Here is a 19114-nt window from a genome sequence, read left to right on the forward strand (position 1 = left end):
AATATATATACATATTTCAAATGACTTCTTTTTTTCCTTTTATCATGAAATAAGCCCATTAAAAAGAAACATGATATTGTGATGACAAAATAGATTTCCTTTAGAGTGTTAGGTGCCCCTTTTGTGATACTGTCCTTTTTTTTTTCTTTTCTTTTCTTTTTTTTTTTTTTTTTTTTGTCTTAAAATATCTTCTGCTCTTATTCTTCATACTTTAAAGAGTATTGTCCTTTAGAAAAGAGAAATGAATATGAAACCTAGTGTTAGTTTCAGCTGGAAAGGTTTCAAAGTTCGGCTAATGTTTAATGGTGTACTTTGATAATACTATCCAGTTACAGAATAGCACTCTCTTGATAGTAAGGACTCAGTCTGGTATGCAGGGATACCTTCTAAAAGGAGCAAAGAAACAAACTGTTCTTTGTACAAAATGCACTTTGACCCATAAACTGAAAATAGTAAAGAGCATTAATAGCAGCATGAAAATTTCTAGTAAAACTTGTTTGAGGGTGACGTTGGGGAGAATTGGCTTATAGTAGATAGGAGTGACTAAATTACTTAGTGAAAAACAAAGCTGAAGTTAGAATTTTGGAATTAATTTTTTTTCTAAAATAGGAAAGATGAGAATGAAATGAGCAGAGAATCTAACAGGAAAATAAAGAGGGATGATAAACTGAAGGAAGGCGTGAAAAATCAGAAAAGGTTTAATAGAAAGAGAAAAGAGATGCCAAAATTCGTATTTACAGTCTTGAGTTTGTTGGATAGTCACCTGAGAATGGGTCAAGAAAAAATTACTAAGTAGCCATCTAAAAATCACAGAAATATTTTCTTGAGGAGAGCACGTAAATGTATTATAATTTGCTAGTTATAATATAATTATTATTAATATATAATATATAATATAATATAACATATAATATAATTATTATAATTTGCTTCTGTGGGGAAGGGGAGGTGGGAGAGAGAGGAGTGGAGAGGAGTGGAAAGAAGAGAGTTCTCTCTCTCCCTCCCTCCCTCCCTCCTTTCACTCCTCACTGCCCCCACCCCACTTCATATTAAGAATCAGAAATAAATCTTGTTCAAACAACTTTGGGAAGATACTCAGAATCCCTATGACTGTTAGAGACATGATCTTTAAAAACACACAAGCACTATGGTATAATGCAGTGGTTTTCAACCAGAGTGAATTTGCCCCCTAAGGGAATTTGCCACTGTCTACAGACATTTTTGATTGTCTTGACTTGGGAGGTGTGCTGGCATCTAGTGGGTAGGCCGGTGACGCTGCTAAACGTCCTGCACTGAAGGACGGCCCTCCAAAACAAAGAATCTTCTGGCTCATTTTCAACAGTGTTGATGTTGAGAAATCCTGGTGTAGGGGAGACAGCATGGCTCCGGAACCAGACAGAAATGGGTCTGAATCCCAGCTCTACCCCTTATTAACTATGTGACCTTGATCATAGATACAATGATATGTCAAAAATAAGTGAATATAATTTGGCTGATTGAATAAATTAATCCCCTCAAGTCTCAGTTGCTTCATCTATAAAATGGGGGTGGTAACACATACCTCATTAAGGAGTAAAATGAATGAGTGAATGGGTCCAAACAAGTTTAGGACTAGAGCTAAAGAATAAATATAGGGGCGCCTGGGTGGCTCAGTGGGTTAAAGAATAAATATAAAGAGCACCCAGCACAGTGCCTGGTACAGGCGAGCATTCAGCAAATAGTAGGTAGATTGATGGTGGCCGTGATAGATAGAATTATGCCAGAGGGCATCTCTACTTTCCCTGGAAGTTTGTCTTCTATGAATCTGGTTACCTGAGTTCTGTTCTCCCACCCCAATCAGGTTACACGACAGATCCATGAGCATGAGCAGGAGAACGAGTTGCGGGAACAGATGTCAGGTTATAAGCGGATGCGGCGCCAGCACCAGAAGCAGCTGATCGCCCTGGAGAACAAGCTGAAGGCTGAGATGGACGAGCACCGCCTCAAGCTACAGAAGGAGGTGGAGACGCATGCCAACAACTCGTCCATCGAGCTGGAGAAGCTGGCCAAGAAGCAAGTGGCTATCATAGAGAAGGAGGTCAGTGTGCACACACATGCCTTTGTGCTGAAACCAAGCCAGGCCTGTTTCAGTCAGTGGCATCACGGGAGCAGTGTGCTTTTTGGTGACAGAGGAACGATGTTGCACTGGTGGTAGTTGAGAGGGGTTAGGTTTTGTGGGGCTACTCAAAATTGCGATTGAAAGTTAAAATAGTTACTGCAGGTGTATATTCTTGTCTATTCAAATTTATTCTGAGAACCAGTCCCTTGAGGGGGTCTGGGTGCAAATAAAGAGAAACAAGATGCTTCTATCCTGTGGAAACTTGCACAGTTCAGACCTGTTACCGTGCCTGCCACACCCACAGTCCTCTTCAAAAGAAAACTGCTCTACAAATAGTCCCTTTCAGTGGTGATAGTGCCTACCTACACTGATTGGACTAGGAATGGGCACCTGACCAGTGGCAGTGCGTAATTAATCTGGCTGTTGCCTGAGTCTTCTAGGAGACATCTCTCTTCCCCATCTAAGTTCCAAACAGAGGAGAGACTAAGGCAGACAGTGAGTCAAAATATTACCTTTATTACTGATAAGTATTAGATGGGAGAAGTAATTCAAGTCTGAAGGGAAATGCGCTAATAATACCGTACAAAACTGAACAGACTTGCCTATCTAGGCTCTGGCAGTGCTAAACCAGTCGCCTTCCTTGCCACACCCCCATCAGATTTACATAGTGTGGGAATGAACATGTGCTCCCTAAGGATGGGGTGACTGGGGACAGAGTGCCAGGGGTGTTTCGGTAATTAAGCTCTCTCTCCACGTGGAAAGGAACATCAGAACTGCAGAGGAAGCATTCCCCCAACAGCCATCAAGCTGTGAGGCAGCCTGGCGTGAAAACCTCTGCCCAAACGGGGATGATCCTGATTTTTTTCTTGGGGATTCGATTTGGTAAATATGTAGAGAGAGTTGTTCATAATGGAAGAAGTATTGACAATGGAAGCTAAAGGTGTAAAGATACATAAAGAGAACCATGATGCATAATTCCCTCCCTATCTCCAAAGCACCTCATCTTACATTCGTGCTACGTCTAATGGTCCCCAGAAACTTCAATTCGGTCACTTTCAGGAGCCAGTGCTTATTGGGTTATCTTTTATTTGGTCTATGTTCTATCCATTTGGGAGCCCCCAAAATGTCCCAGTGTATGACTGTTGTCAATTGTAGCAGGTGCCTAAGAAAACAAAATGTTATTAATCAATTAGAGTGAGATTCTGGGATTAAAAGTCGCCAGCTCTGGTTACTTATTCATTTTTTATAATTTAATCTGTGAGCCACCAACAATATGAAAAAAATCTTTTATTTTGATCCTTAGTTCACTTTCCATTGCTTATATTTTTTGTGTGCTCAATAAAACCTGTTGAGGTTTGCCTTCATGTTTTTCCCATGATTGGAAATGTATTTATTTTTCAATGGTAATAATTTCTGATTTGTTTTAAGAAACAAGAGAATCAGAACAGGTATTTGCTTATTTTGGTTTTTATTAATTATTTGCTCAAAAAACACTATATTATTCAATACTTATGGACTCTTTTCATGCATTGGAGGATATAGACAGCTGAATTCTGTGTGGAGAACAATTTATCCTAGATTTTATGTCATTTTATTAGGCAAAGGTAGCTGCAGCAGATGAGAAGAAGTTCCAGCAACAGATCTTGGCCCAGCAGAAGAAAGATTTGACAACTTTCTTAGAAAGTCAGAAGAAACAGTATAAGATTTGTAAGGAAAAAATAAAAGAGGTAAGAGTACCAATATTTGTCATCACTAAGTTGCCGTCTGAACGGTTGGAACTGAAGGGGTGCCTGGCTAGCTCAGTTGGTGGAGCATGTGATTTTTTGATCTTGGGTTAGAAGTTTGAGCCCCATATTGGGTATAGAGATTACTTAAAAATAAATTCTTAAAAAAGGTTGGAACTTAAAATTGATTAATCTTACATTGTAATCAGTAGTCTAAACCATTGATCCCCAAACTTTATGTCACCTGAAGTGCTTATTAAAATGGATTCCTAACTCACCAGATTTAAATTTTCTGATTTTCTGATTCAGTGGGTCTGGGTGGAATTTGAAATGTGCATTTCTTTTTTTTTTTTTTTAAGATTTTATTTATTTATTTGACAGACAGAGATTACAAGTAGGCAGAGAGGCAGGCAGAGAGAGAGAGGAGGAAGCAGGCTCCCTGCTGAGCAGAGAGCCTGATGTGGGGCTCGATCCCAGGACCCTGAGATCATGACCTGAGCTGAAGGCAGAGGCTTTAACCCACTGAGCCACCCAGGCGCCCCTGAAATGTGCATTTCTAACAAGTTCCCAAGTGGTGCTGAGGCTGTTGACTCGGGCATCAGATTTTAAGAACCATTGATTTAACTCTAAACCATTCTTGCCTACTTCCAGTTTATTCTCCAGCCACTTCAGCCAGAGTGATCTTTTCAAACCAGAAGTCTCAGGGCATCTGGGTGGCTCAGTCAGTTGGGCATCCAGCTCTTGGTTTCAGCTTGGGTCATGATCTCAGGGTCCTGGGATCGAGCCCCATGTCAGGCTCCGTGCTCAACAAGGAGTCTGCATGAGGAGTCTCTCTCAGTCTCCCACTGACCCTCTCCCTGAGCTTGCTCTCTCTCAAAAATAAATCTTTAAAAACAAACAGACATGGGGCTCCTGGGTGGCTCAGTGGGTTAAGCCTCTGCCTTCAGCTCAGGTCATGGTCCCCAGGGTCCTGGGAACGAGCCCCACATCGGGCTCTCTGCTCGATGGGGAGCCTGCTTCCCTTCCTCTCTCTCTGCCTGCCTCTCTGCCTACTGGTGATCTCTCTCTCTGTCAAATAAATAAATAAAATCTTTAAAAAAAAAAAAAAGACATCAGTCTCATCATATCACCTCATGATTTTAGCATTCATTGACTTCCCATTGCTCTTAGGAGAGATCAAAATACTAGTAGTCTACTCTCAGCCTCTCCTTCCATCTCACCTCACACCACTGTTACCTCACCTGCTTACAGCCCTGTTTGCTGCTCCTGCCACAGTGGTCACCTTTTGGTTCCTCAAATGTATCAAATTCCACTTTTCTCCAAAGCCTTTGGAGAAGATTATTTCTTCATACTGTTTTTTTCCACCAGGATGCTCTCCCCACCCCACCCCCCCGACCCCCAGTCTCTCCCTCTGCTGTTAATTGTTACTCCTTCTCCTTGTAAGACTTACAGTTTTTTACTAGAACCTTAACTTGGGCCGCCTGGCTGGCTCAATCTGTAGAGCATGAGACTCTTGATCTCAGGGTCATGACTTCAAGCCTTACATTGGGCATGGAACCTACTTTAAAAACAAAACAAAACAAAAAAACCCTTAACTTAAATATCATTTCCCAGGGCACCTGGGTGGCTCAGTGGGTTAAAGCCTCTGCCTTCGGTTCCGGTCGTGATCCCAGGGTCCTGGGGTTGAGCCCCGCATCGGGCTCTCTGCTCCATGGGGAGCCTGCTTCCCCCTCTCTTTCTGCCTGCCTCTCTGCCTACTGGTGATCTCTCTCTCTGTCAAATAAATAAATAAGATCTTAAAAAAAAAAAAATTGGCGGGGGGTGGTGGGCGCCTGGGTGGCTCAGTGGGTTAATAAAGCCTCTGCCTTCAGCTCAGGTCATGATCCCAGGATGCTGGGATCGAGCCCCGGATCAGGCTCTCTGCTCAGCAGGGAGCCTGCTTCCCCCGCCCCTGCCCTCTGCCTGCTTGTGATGTCTCTCTCTGTGTCAAATAAATAAATAAAATCTTAAAAAAAAAAAAAAATAGTTTCCCAAGGGAGACCTCTCCTGACTTCCTTAACCAAGACAGGTGCCTCTGGTTTCATAACACTACTTTTCAATTACCCCCACCCCTTTTTTTTTTTTTTTAGTTATTTTGAGTTACTTACCCCACTGGCCAGTAAGTGATAAGAGCAGAGAACATGTCTTTTTTTTTTTTTTCTGCCTATAACTATATCCCTGTGCGTGGTACATATAAATCTCTGATAAGTGAATGATCGATTCTTAAAAGTTTGGTTGAAGGCCAATAGTAGACGTGGAAAGTCCTCCTAATGAACTGCAGTTTGATCTGAAAGCTCCAATTTCTTCACTTCTCCCACCAGTGCTTATAGGTGAATTGCCTGCAATTCCCTAGACTTTCCTCCTTGTAAGACTTAGGATTTCTTATTTCTAGACTACTGGTGTATTAAAGTTTAATAAAATTCAATATGGGGCATGGTTTCAGTATGTGAAATCATTTATTTGAGCTCATATTCTAAATTAACAATATGGAACTTATCAAGGTTCCTCTCCAATTCTTTTGTAATTAGGAAGTGAAAGCAAGTGGGTTAAGGTGGGCCTCAGGACTTTTAGTCCTGCCCAGATGAGCCACTGGTGATTGTGGGGACTGAGAGAAATTTGTATTTAATGCACACTGGCTACACGGGAAAAATCTCTGACACTGTAAGATCGAGAAAACCAGGCTGTAGGGAGAAATGGCCCAAATAAGAAGGTTCATGATCTATCCATTTTCTCCGAGTTATTGCTGGGGCCTAATTATTATGTCATGATAGAAAGATACTGCTGGATCACAGATAACATTGATTTTTTTCAGTGAGAAATTTTGAAATGTTCTCAATTGCACTTATATATTTTTTTCTAACTCCTTGTGTTTATTCATGCTCTATAGGCCACATTTTCTGCAGCCATCATTCCGACCTTTTCTAACTCCCAGGTATTTGGAGATTGCATGAACTCAACCTGTAGAAGATTCTCTCACAGGACAGCATTAGAGAATCCCTACTCAGTCCTCAGGCATTTTGGGTACTCAGATTTATGAGTGCAGGAACCCACAGGCCTAAACTTACAAGTCTTTCAACATGCTTATGAGGAAAAACAAGCCTAAACTCAGTTCAAGATAGCCTCAGTAAGCCTTTCTGTGCCAAGCTAATACTACTTCTTACAAAGAAAAGCCTATTTCTGACTATTTAAGGTGGTATATACATTTAGATACTGATATACTGAAGATATTGCCATTGGGGTAACAAAACAATCTCTATTATCCCCACTGTTTGATAGACAACAGAGATGTGGGCAATACAGGATGACGGATAGTCCGGAAATAATTTATTCTTGATTTTGGGTGAGTTTATACGGTCACATTTGAACTTGGGTGTGCAATGTAGTGGTTAATGCCAAGCCTAGTAGTGAAGTCATGGCATTAAGAGATGAGTCACCCAGCCTTCCTGTTGTGATCCCAGCTTACTCCATGCTCGAAACCACTTTCTCTCTTGTTGATTCTGATGTTTCACTGAAGACTTCACTAGAACAGGAAGGTTGAAAGTTGATGCACAAGGACTTGCTAGCCAAGTGCCGAAATAATCTGAATAGTGCGTGATGTCCACATCACAAAACATCAAGTAAAATAGGTATTAGCATTTAAAGGAGATTTTCACTGAGTAGTTAACCGAATATTATAGGTCAAGCTTGTCAGTATGAACAAAAAAGAGTGCACTGTGCTTTCTCTAAAAATGGTCTTCTTACTTTCTCCATAGAGTAAAGTAACACCCTCTTAAGTGTTCTGAGTCTCTGCCTTTTTCTCTTTACCCATATAACCTGGAATAATTATGAATTTTGTCCTCTAGGAAATAAAGGTAATTCATTTACCCTCTAATAGCAAATAAAGTATAACTAGTGACGTTTGCAGTTACCTCCTGTCTGTGAAATCTGTCCACTTCTCCCGGTCTTGTCTCCTTCACTCTGTTTTCCATGAGGCAACTAGAGTCATGAGGCAAGTCAAAAGGCAAAAAGATGACTCTTTTTGAGATGCATCTCATTGTGCATCTCCCACATATATAAAATCCTTATCTCCTGTGCTACAGATCAATGTCCTTAACTGGGCCTGTAAAGCCTCGGATGGTCCCGCCTCATCTCATGTCACATGGCACCACCACCCTGGCCTGCTCTTCTGTCCTCGCTCACACCACGTTTCAGTTAACCCGCCCAAAGTGTTTAGCATACACTGTGTCCTCTACCAGAGTATTCTCCCCTCCCCTTTCTCACTGGTTAGCTTTTTCTAATTTCAGTTCAGTTGTTACCAAGATCGAATATGTTCTTTTAAACATCCTTGTAGAACCACGTACTTCACCTTCACAGCAGCTATCACAGTAATTTTCAGTTCATTTCTGAGGTTCTTTGATTAATTACTGCTTCTAAACTGTGAAGCCCCATGATGGTGGTCATCATGTTCTTTTGCTCACCATTGTATCCTTGTGCCTTGCACGGTGCCTGTCCCATGATAAGAACTCTGTATGTGTGTGTTGATTGAATGAGTGAACCAATTATTTCCTAGAGGGAGAAGCCAGAGAGTGGAAACTAACAAGCCTCCCTATCCCTTACGACTCGGTTAATCACTAAAAAAAGTTGAGTGGAAGGGATATGCAGCACAAGTCTTTGTCTTCACGTTCTCAGTTGCTCTCCAGATAATTTAATCTACCATTTTAATAAACAGTTAGTTCCTTTTACTTGATGAGACCAGCATGTTGTTTTTGTTTTGTTTTGTTTTCGTGAAGGAGATGAACGAGGACCATAGCACACCCAAGAAAGAAAAGCAAGAGCGGATATCCAAGCATAAAGAGAACTTGCAGCACACACAGGCTGAAGAGGAAGCCCACCTTCTCACCCAGCAAAGACTGTACTACGACAAAAACTGTCGTTTCTTCAAGCGGAAAATAATGATCAAGCGGCATGAGGTGGAGCAGCAGAACATCCGGGAGGTATTTATTATGGTCATGACTATCACCACTGACTCATGGGACAAGCAGCTTTGTGAGGATCATGGCTGTTCTGTTCATTCTTAGAGCCTTAACCCTCATGGTCTCTAGTGCAGTGCCTGACACAAAGTAGGTATACAAAAATAGCTAGGAAACGAATTTACCACTGAGAAGAAGGAGAAAGCCCATTTACAGAATAAGGAATCAACATTTTCCAAATAAATGTAATGGACTTTTACTGAGCACCTATTATAAGCTTTGTATACAGTGGAGGATCAAAAGCTGTAGAACAGAGAATTTCTGTTTTCAGCCTGCTTGTCAGACACTTGGGTTTTTGTGGCTCCATGTGAAATACTAAGTAATAGAATGATGCCCCCTTAGTGCCAGGCACTATGCTGGAGATGCCAGGGTTAAGGAGGAGCTATAGTTCCCCGCCTTCAAGCAGCCCTAAGTCTAAGAGGAGAAACAGACATGTAACAGACTAGTTACAGTATAACATCTCAGGTACCATAGACATATAAATAAACTGTCTTGGGCATACAGTCATGAAAGAGCTGGGAGGACTCAGTGACTCATGAGAAGTTGAGTGGGGTTTGTGTACAAAGTGGAATGTCAAAAAAAGGGTAATTAGAAGCAGAACGTGGACCTTTTTTGTTAAGCCATGTTATTTCAGTTTTAGCCTGAAGGCAGTTACAATGGCCATTGGAGGATTTTAGGCAGGGGGTCGAAGAGAGTTTTCTTTGAAAGAAGTAGTGCAGCGGTGCGAAGGTAGGCTACAGCAGCAAGAAGCAAAATACAGTAAGGTCAGCGAGGACATTCTTTCTCTAGTTTGACCTGGAAGAGGCAATGGGGAGAGATTAGATCTGAAGCAGAACTGACAGTAATTCCAACCAAATGGCATCAGAATTTCAGAAGAGAGAGGAGTCCAAAATGACTTCAAAGTTTCTAATTTGGGAAATTGGATGAATAAGACATTATTCACGGAGATGAGGAGCACAGAATGTGACTAGTTGCAGATACAGAGTTCAGTAGGAAAACATTGTGACCTGGAATAATCAGAGGAACCCTCATAAATGAACTAGCACGTTGGTAAAAATATCAAAGTTTGCAAAAAACCAGTGTTAGCCTGCATGAGGGAAACAAGCACTCAAGACACATTTAATGGGAATGTGCATTGGTACAGTATAAGCTCTTGGTGGGAGAGCAGTTTTCAACTGTGAAGGAGAAGGAATGGAGCAAACTAAAATTTATCAAACACATGTGAAAAGCCAGGCTCAGACCCTTTATCTGTGTTGTCTCATCTCATTGGAAGAGAGATAAACTGCTGAACATTTATTTTTGAGGCAGGCAATGAGTGATACGGCTAAAATTTTACTTTAGAGAGATTAGCCCAGTTTGGTTGGTGGTGATGCACAGACTGATTTAAGCATGCATCCTTAGTGGGGACAGTACTGCCCCCAGGGGAATCAAAATGGGTTCTTGCAAGGGAGGGGTGTTATATATTACAGAGGCTCAGGCCCCCTCAAGGTCCAGAGTACTTAAATTGATATACAGTGTGTCTGTGGTATTCATATTTCATGGATGGGGTTGATCAGGGGAGAGGGAAATCTAGAAAGGCTCCTGAGGATAATGAATGAATTAATTAATGACATAAATAAATAAATAAATAAATAAGTAAATAAATAAATTGGGGGGGAAGGTTGCGAAACATTGGGTTGGGGGAAGAAACTAGAAGCAAAGTAATCAGGTGGTAGGAAATAGGATATAGACAAAGATGGTGGTGACAGCTGTCAGAGGCAAATTGGCAACATATTTTGAATACAAAATAAACAGGACTTGGCATACCATCGACTATGAGAGAAAAGACGAGGGTAGAATCAAAGTTATTTCTGGTGTTCGAGACTTGGTTACATGTAGATTTAGTCAGAAACAGAGAAGCTTAGAGAGAGGTGTCGGTAAGAAACTGATTAATTCTGTACTAGACATGTTGTCATTTGTTAGAAGGAAAAAAAAAAAAAAGTCCAAATGAAAAAGTCCAAAGCCATTCAGAAATAAGATACTTGAGGTTCTTTTCATCTGACAATTATTATTGTTATTCTGATAGCACATACTTGGAAGAAGACTAAGGCTAAGGAAACAATTAATGCCAATACAAGCTGTAGAAGACAATTATTCCCCCAAAGTGATAGAAACTATATTTTTTACTTCATCAGTGTCAGGTTCTAACCAACTGAATGAAGAATAACTCTTATATGGTATTTTCCTGAAGAGTCTTAAGGTTTTCTTCTTCTTTATGAGAACATTAAATGAAGAAAAACACAGAAAAATATATAGTTGAGTAGTGGAAGTTCTTCATAATCCCATTCCACCCAGTCTCTATCCTGACTACCATTAATGTGTTGTCTAGATTTCCAGATTTCCTTTTCCTCCTATATATGTATGCATATATTCGGCTTCTATAGAACTTTAACTTTACAAAAATAAGATTACATAGTATCAGTGGGTTTATTTGATCTATAAGCCATAGCAACAAACACTGGCTACCCAAGAACGGAAGGGAATTCATTGGAAGGATATGGGTAGATAACGGAGCTGCAGAACCAAGCTGGAGAAGATGAAGACCCAAGCTGGAAAAGCAAATTCTGTGACCTAGAGATTAAGAGCTAATGGATATTCCTCACAGCATTGCCATTCGGGTGTATTTCCTCCAACCATGTTTAAATCTTTGTATCATTTCTGCTAAAGATTCAAATTCCTAGGGGACTGAGACCTTGATTGGGCAACGTGCTTGCTCCCTTCCTCAGTACTCTCTGATTACAGATAGGATGGAGGAGTTTCTCAAGCAGAAAGAGGAGCCTGTTAACAAAAGAAGGGGAAATGGATACCGAACCTTCAAAAATGTCCACTGTACTGTTCTGTAACTCATCTTTTTTTCTCATTCACCATCCAGGACACACAGCTCTGTCTGGTTCTTTTTAACCATTAACAGTGAATTTGGGAGTATGGCTATAAAATTATGTATTTACTGAAGTACTTCTCAGTGGCTGTTTTGTTGATGTTTTACAGTATCACTAACCGTGCCACAGAGAGCATCTTTGTATGCAGATCTTTTTACACAGATGCAGATATTTTAAGGATATATGCTCAGAAGTGGAAATTTTGGGGTCACAGTGTATACATGTAAATTTTTAACAGATATTGACAAATTGCCCTCTAGGGGGTTATACTCCCACCAACAAAGAGCACCTATTTTTCTGTGTCTTTGCCAAAACTGAATATGAGCAATCCTTTTAGTTAATGAAAATGTTGAAAAGGCTCACCATAAACTGGGTTGAACCTCTTCCTCTACCATCACTGCCCGTGGACGCTGGCTATTTTCTAACCAGTTATGAAACCAAGAACTGAAACTAAAAAAGCGTTAAATGTCGTAGGCTAACAACATCTCCATTTAAAAGTTTGAGTTCTGGTTCTTATGCAGCCTCATTGGGCATGAGGTCACAATTTTTTACTTGACAAGATCAACTGCTTTTAAAGTCAATAGCACTTGGGTCCTGGTTGGGAAGGGTTTATCATGGGACATACCCTGGATTCACATCTTACGTGGGAGGTAGGGTCCTATAAAGTATGGTCATACGTTCATGAAAATATGTAGGTTTCAACACTGAGCTCCCTCTTAGCTTTGGGGAGGTGTGCACAGCATGTGATGTGAGCTGAGGGAAGGGGTGCCCACATGGCCCTCATCTTCTGCTGCCTCCAAGGTGTATGGGCAAGGAGAAGCTGATGAGCAAAATCACGTAATCTGTTCCATGTGCTTTTGTGTTAGCTCAGCTCATGAATTGAAGGTGCACTGCACATTGTACCATTTGTGTGGACAGAGCAACCATGCCCTGTGTCTCACCCAAGCAGAGGGATTCTTCCGAATATTGTGTCATAGGCCAAAAACATAAAACAGGAAACTATAAACCATTTGTTGGGACCTCTTTTAATAGAAACTATTGAAACCCCCCCCCCAAAACCTGAGTTTTAGATGCAGTTCTCCTTTATAGAAGTTGTATGATCTTAGCTTAGTCTCTCAATTCCCAAACATGCTACAGTCCTATGGAAAAGGGGTAAGTCCTTAACAATGAGACCACCTCATCGCTTTTAAAAACTGAAAGCACATTACACATTTTTATGTAGGCACAGTCATAGGCTCATAGGGAGTCTAATAATAATAATAATAATAATAATAATATAGGCAGCTTATCAACTTATACCACAGCAACTCAGATGTGTGAATTAAAGGCAAAGGGAGCAACTTACAATTTTAACAGAAAAATGTTTCTCTCACTTTTTTAATCATTTATAAAGAATAGGTTTAAGATATCATATGGCAGATTTTCACTTCTGAATACAGAAACATAATATGATATGTTGATATGTTCAGAAGCGTTGTCTCCTGGCCTTTCACTTCATCTTCACAAGAATGGTAGTCCGCAGTGTAGCTACTGTTATCCTCTCTTTACACCTGAGAAAACTAAAATGTATAAGATCTGTCCCGTGCTCGCTTCAGCAGCACATACACTAAAAGATTTGTCTAACATCAAACACGATTGACTCACACCCTGAGTATTTGTCTATTGAATCTCGCACTTTAGTATGTATCAGAATTAGCTGGGTGACCTATTACAACCAATCACTTGCAGCCCAGGTAATTCTGATGCCACTATTCTGTGGTCGACATCCGGAAGCATCCCATTAGACGTAAAGGGAAGTCTTTGATTTCTTTTGAAACTGTTACTTGCTTTGTGTCTTTTATTTTTCCCCCCCTAAGTTTTAGAGCTCTGGGCAGCCCAGACTCATTTTGGACTTCTCAGTTTAGGAAAATGGGTAATGAATAAATGCCCAATATTGGGAAACCTGGTACTCAAAGGTTAAAAATGACATAGTGATCTAGGAACAGGACCTTTACCTATTTAAAGGCTTTCCTTGGCTTTTTCTCTTGGTCATTGGTGTAGAATAGGTTTAGGCTCTGAGAAGGCCTCGCCATCCTTTGGTGCCACCTAGGGGCCAGTTAGTGACTTTTAAAGGAAGACATTAGATGGTCAAAGTAGAGGAAAAGTAAAATAAGGGAAAGCAAAATGCAAAAGATGGGGAGGTCCTCTAAGAAATGATCTTTTCTCCTTAAAACAAATGTAAGTTTCATTTATACTTTGGATATTTCCCCACTAGAACATAAGCTCCATGAAGGGATGTACTTGTTCATGGCTCTATCCCTAGTGCCTTTAACAGTGCCTGACACACAGGAAGTATGCAACAAGTATTTGTTGAATAAATGAATGAATGGTTAGGACTTTGCTCCAGGAATAGATGTTGTGCTGTTTAAAGGACTTCTCTTCAAATGGATAGAAGGTTTAAGTATGCAAGGTATTTTCAGCAATACCAATATACAGATGTTAGTGATATTTCTCTGAAAATAAATGACTTGCACTTTCTCCCATAGTGGATGTCATCAGAGAAGAGAGGCACTCTTATACTCACAGAAAATCCAGCTCACAAGCTTTCTTCTTTTCTTGACCCTCTGTTGTTGTTGTTGTTTTTAAGATTTTATTAACTTATTAGAGACAGAGAACATGAGCTGGGGGGAGAGGAAGAGGGAAAGGAAGAAGCAGACTCCCCACTGACCAGGCAGTCCAACGTGGGGCTCGATCCCAGGACCCCAAGATCATGACCTGAACTAAAGGCACACACTTAATGGACTGAGCCACCCAGGCACCCCTTTCCTTGACCTTAACTAGAAGTAATACCACCCTTTTCAGAAATCTGACAGCATAAATGTTTACCTCTTTGATGGCACTGACCACTTTCAGCCTTGTTCTTTCTTTTTTTTAAATTTACATCTATAACTTATTTGCTTGGGTTAATTAAGGTTCTTTTGTTTACACATTACTGAAATTTATCTGAGCTAGTTTAAGCCAAAACCAGGGAATTTACTACAGACATAGAGGAATATTTCACAAAACACAATAGCAATAATACCACTGGACGTACAGGAGAGCTTAGAACCAGTTATGAACGTGGGCATCAGCATACTCCCTGCATGTCTGTCTTCTCCCTTTTTCATCCTTGTTCTGAAGCACAGCTTTCTCTAACCCTCAGCCTACTCATTTAGCAGTGGATGACTGTCACATTTGTAGTTTTTATATGCCCCTCAGTTCCAGCCTCACATAGAGATTAACTGTCTCTGAATCCCAATTCCAAATTCCCAGGAGAGAAAATAAATTGATTGAGTCAGCTGTGAGCCGAGCATATAGTACTTCAATAAATATGTAGTACAGTCCCCTAGTAGAGCGTTAGCAAGTTGAGAACAGAATCACGGCAGAGTAAACATTTTTATGTATCCAGAGCACATGGTTCAGATCTTGGATATGGTGCAATTTAGGAAATATTCTTCAACTGGTAAGTGAAAAAAATTTCACTCAACTACCTTTATTTTTTATCTATTTTTTTTCTTTCCTCCCTTAAAGACAGACCAGACAAGACAGAAAGAGAAAGAAAGGAAAGACATGAGTAGAACTGGAAAGAACAGAATGATCTGATCTAGAATGATCAGACTAATGGAAAAAATGAAAGGGGAGAGAGTATATCTGCTTTTTCCCAGCCTTCCCTTACTCTGAGATTTTAAAAAGCAGTTAGTTATCCTACTTCTCAATCATGCAAAAACAGGGTTTTTTCCAGAAAACCACAAACATTGCAGACATTGCCAGTTTAAGTCAATGATTTTCAACTCTGACTGTATGTGTTATATTCACCTGAAGAACTCTTAAAAATAGTGATGTCAGTGCATCCCCCTTCCCCGACCACCCCCCACCCCCCACCCCATCCCCCCACCCCGGCCCCGCTGACAGTTATCAGAACCTCAGGTTGTAAGATTCGGGTATCTTGTGTTTGAAATTCTCCTCACATGATTTTAATGGGCAGCCCATATTGAGAACCCCTGGCTTAACTGAAGAAACATTTATTTACACCTGTGCATAAGACCTCACCTAAACAGGGGTCACAGCAGCTCTAAGAGGTAAGAAGGGGTTGGTTAGGGACGCTCAGGTCGTGATCCCAGGGTCCTGGGATCAAATCCCACAGCCAGCTCCTGGCTCAGCAGAGAGCTTGCTTCTCCCTCCCAATCTGCCTGCTGCTCTCCCTGCTTGTACTCTCCCTCTCTGTTAAATGAATAAAAGAATTATTTTTTAAAAAAAAAAGAAGAAGAAGAAGAAGAAGAAGAAGGGGTCAGTTAGAATTAATCCCATTCTGTAGATAGTGTAGTTGTGATGGCTGCAAAATCCCATTATACAGATGGTATACTTGCCCACCTGGTAAGTGATGGGCCCAGAAACAGAACCGTAACCTCCAAGGTTTGCTGATCCGATCTCATTAAGTCACGCTGCCAAGCACTAACGGGTTTAATTAAGAGAGAGTCAGTAGTGCCCTTCCTTGCCATCCCTCACTCTGTCGGGCATTCCTTCCAGTTCACCTCCAGTCACCTCTCTCCATTTGCGTCTTGTTCCTGAATGCAGGAACTAAATAAAAAGAGGACCCAGAAGGAGATGGAGCACGCCATGCTCATCCGACACGACGAGTCCACCCGAGAGCTCGAGTACAGGCAGCTGCACACGTTACAGAAGCTACGCATGGACCTGATCCGTCTACAGCACCAGACCGAACTGGAAAACCAGCTGGAGTACAATAAGAGGCGGGAAAGGGAGCTGCACAGGAAGCATGTCATGGAACTTCGGCAACAGCCAAAAAACTTAAAGGTAAGAGGAAATCAAAGTATTCCCTTATTTGTGCTCCGGGATGCAGTCAGACTGACTTAGTAGTTCCTGCCTCTGGATGACTGTCAGATTCTCCGGGGCAACTCTTCAAAATTACAAATTTTGGGGCCCCACTCCTATTGAATCAGAGTCTCCAGATTGAAGCCCAAGAGTCCGTATGTAACAAACTCCTGAACAGATGCTACTTTGGAAACCATCATGCGGTTTCTCTGACCCCTTCATAACCTGACCTCTTTAGAGCTGTAATTGATGGACAAACCGCACCCCTAAGTTCCAGTCCCAAGAAATGAGAAAGTTACCTAGCAGGTATACAGCAGATAAATTTCATCTGTCGTGCTAGAGTATTGGTAGTAACTACTTTGAGTGCCGCTATATTGAGAAAGACTAAAGCCACGTGCAAGCTTAGTAGGAAAGAGTATGGTTTATTAGTGACATCTGTCATGGGCATGGGACTCAGGAGTGAATCTACATGTGCCAGACATTTATTATCCTTGCACTAGAGGTTTGGAATCCCTTTGGCCCTCACTGCCTCCAGATAATTTTAGCTGACTGCTAATTCACAAGCTCTATGGACTAAGCCATTGCTGTTTGTCAAGGGGGTTGTTGTCATTGTTAACACAGATTTGAGGCCAACCTCAAATGCACTGGCCATGTTCCTGTCTGGCCACATCCTAACCTGTCTAGTGATCTCTGTCATCACAACTCCAAGCATTTATGAAATGCACGTGTGACTCTGAGGCAACCTGATGAGTGCCTTCTGGACTTAAATAATATAGCCCACCTCCTCCTTGCCAAAATGTGTATTTGGTATTGGTACATGAAAGTATAATGCCTTCATGGGAGAAGAAATCTAAAACCACTTTTCCCCGTCCACTTATGCTGAAATCCAGGGGAAATAGGTTATGATATGAGGTATTATCCAGATGCTCTCCTTTGTTGATTTGTCAAGGAAACGCAGAGCTGTGGGAGCCAGCTTATGTGTCACCATCCCCTTTCTCATTTGGAAACATGGGTGGGGAGGGAGACGAACAAAACAAAATGCGGGGAAATAAATAACCAATGGAAGACACTGAAGATTTTGACTAAGAAGCCATTAAAATAATGAACGACCTTTAACAAACGAAGCTTCATAGTATTCTACAATACTATGTGATCCCATTGTAATAATTCATTTTTAAAAATCCATTGGTAAAGTCAAAATTACTTCCATTCATTTAATATAAGACCAACAGTGTTGGTAGTTAACTCTTGTCTGTATTATTTTCATGATTGCTGACTAATAATGTGGGTCACTGCACCAAAAGACAACTGGTCTCAACACCTGTATTGTGCTGTTAGAATGGAAGGCTTTCTGCATTTACTAACATGTTTTTATTCTCCTTTTGTCCCTTTTTCTACACAGGCCATGGAAATGCAAATTAAAAAACAGTTTCAGGACACTTGCAAAGTACAGACCAAACAGTATAAAGCACTCAAGAATCACCAGTTGGAAGTTACTCCAAAGAATGAGCACAAAACAATCTTAAAGACACTGAAAGATGAGCAGACAAGAAAACTTGCCATTTTGGCAGAGCAGTATGAACAGAGTATAAATGAAATGATGGCCTCTCAAGCGGTAAGTGGTTAGGTTCAGTGCCACAGCTTCAAGAGCTTTGGGAATCAAGAAAATTCAAGATCCAGCCTGTTGTTCCCAAGATGATTCTTGCACAAATTTAGGATACTGGTGTTTTTCTGCCCAAAGAACTGAGGAAGTGACGACGCTGAATAAAGCCAAGCCAATGTGGATACTTGCTGGAGTGTGTCTTATAAGATGGAACTCAAGGAGTCACATGCTCAATCAGACCTGTGGCACATAGGGACTTTGAGGGCAAGATACGATAGATACCGCATATAATACCATGTTTTCGTGCATCAAAGATGGCACAACTAATATCAGGCACAAATGAATAAGACACACAGACCCATTCATTCAATAAACTTTTACTAAGCGTCTGCGCTCAGCACTCTGCTGGGCTCAGAGCTAGAGTAATAAGCTAGGGAGACAACAGTTGATCCCTGTCCTCACACTTTTCGTTAGTCAAGCAAGGAAGTCAGAGAATTAAGTAATTTAAAAAGGCATAATAAATGCTTTGAAGTGGGGGGGGTGCAGGGTGAGGGGCACTGTGGGAGGATAAGTAAGAACATCTAATCTGCTGTAGGGAAAGCTTCCCAGCAAGAGCCCAGAAGCTTGAAGGAATGTACTGAAATAAACAGCCTCCATGGAAAGGGACCTACATGGGCCAAGGTCCAAAAGATGGAAAGTGTGCATTTGGGGCCCAAAAGAACTTTGGTGTGAGTCCAAAGTTCAAGGAGGATTTATGGGAGCCCCAAATGGAGAGGTCATAAAGGTCTTGGTAACCACAGAGATGGGAGTGCTTACCTGTGATTCAGTGAAGCTTTCACAAGGAGATGAGTCTTAAAGAGTAATACTTTGTC

The 19114-nt window shown here is 41.1% G+C and overlaps 1 protein-coding gene across 2 annotated transcripts in view; it reads left to right on the forward strand.

Moving 5' to 3' along the window:
• Window positions 1–19114, forward strand: part of TAOK3 (TAO kinase 3) — a 182228-nt gene that overhangs the window by 155251 nt on the left and 7863 nt on the right. For both annotated transcript variants that reach the window (XM_032876176.1, XM_032876177.1), the window contains exons 15-19: window positions 1841–2077; window positions 3697–3825; window positions 8631–8834; window positions 16382–16621; window positions 18042–18254. In XM_032876176.1, the coding sequence (XP_032732067.1) occupies window positions 1841–2077; window positions 3697–3825; window positions 8631–8834; window positions 16382–16621; window positions 18042–18254 (1023 nt within the window). The remainder of the gene's footprint in view (window positions 1–1840; window positions 2078–3696; window positions 3826–8630; window positions 8835–16381; window positions 16622–18041; window positions 18255–19114) is intronic.

Source organism: Lontra canadensis, unplaced genomic scaffold, assembly GCF_010015895.1.
Source record: "Lontra canadensis isolate GAN:19392208 unplaced genomic scaffold, GSC_riverotter_1.0 scaffold58, whole genome shotgun sequence".
NCBI classification, from domain to species: Eukaryota; Metazoa; Chordata; class Mammalia; order Carnivora; family Mustelidae; genus Lontra; species Lontra canadensis.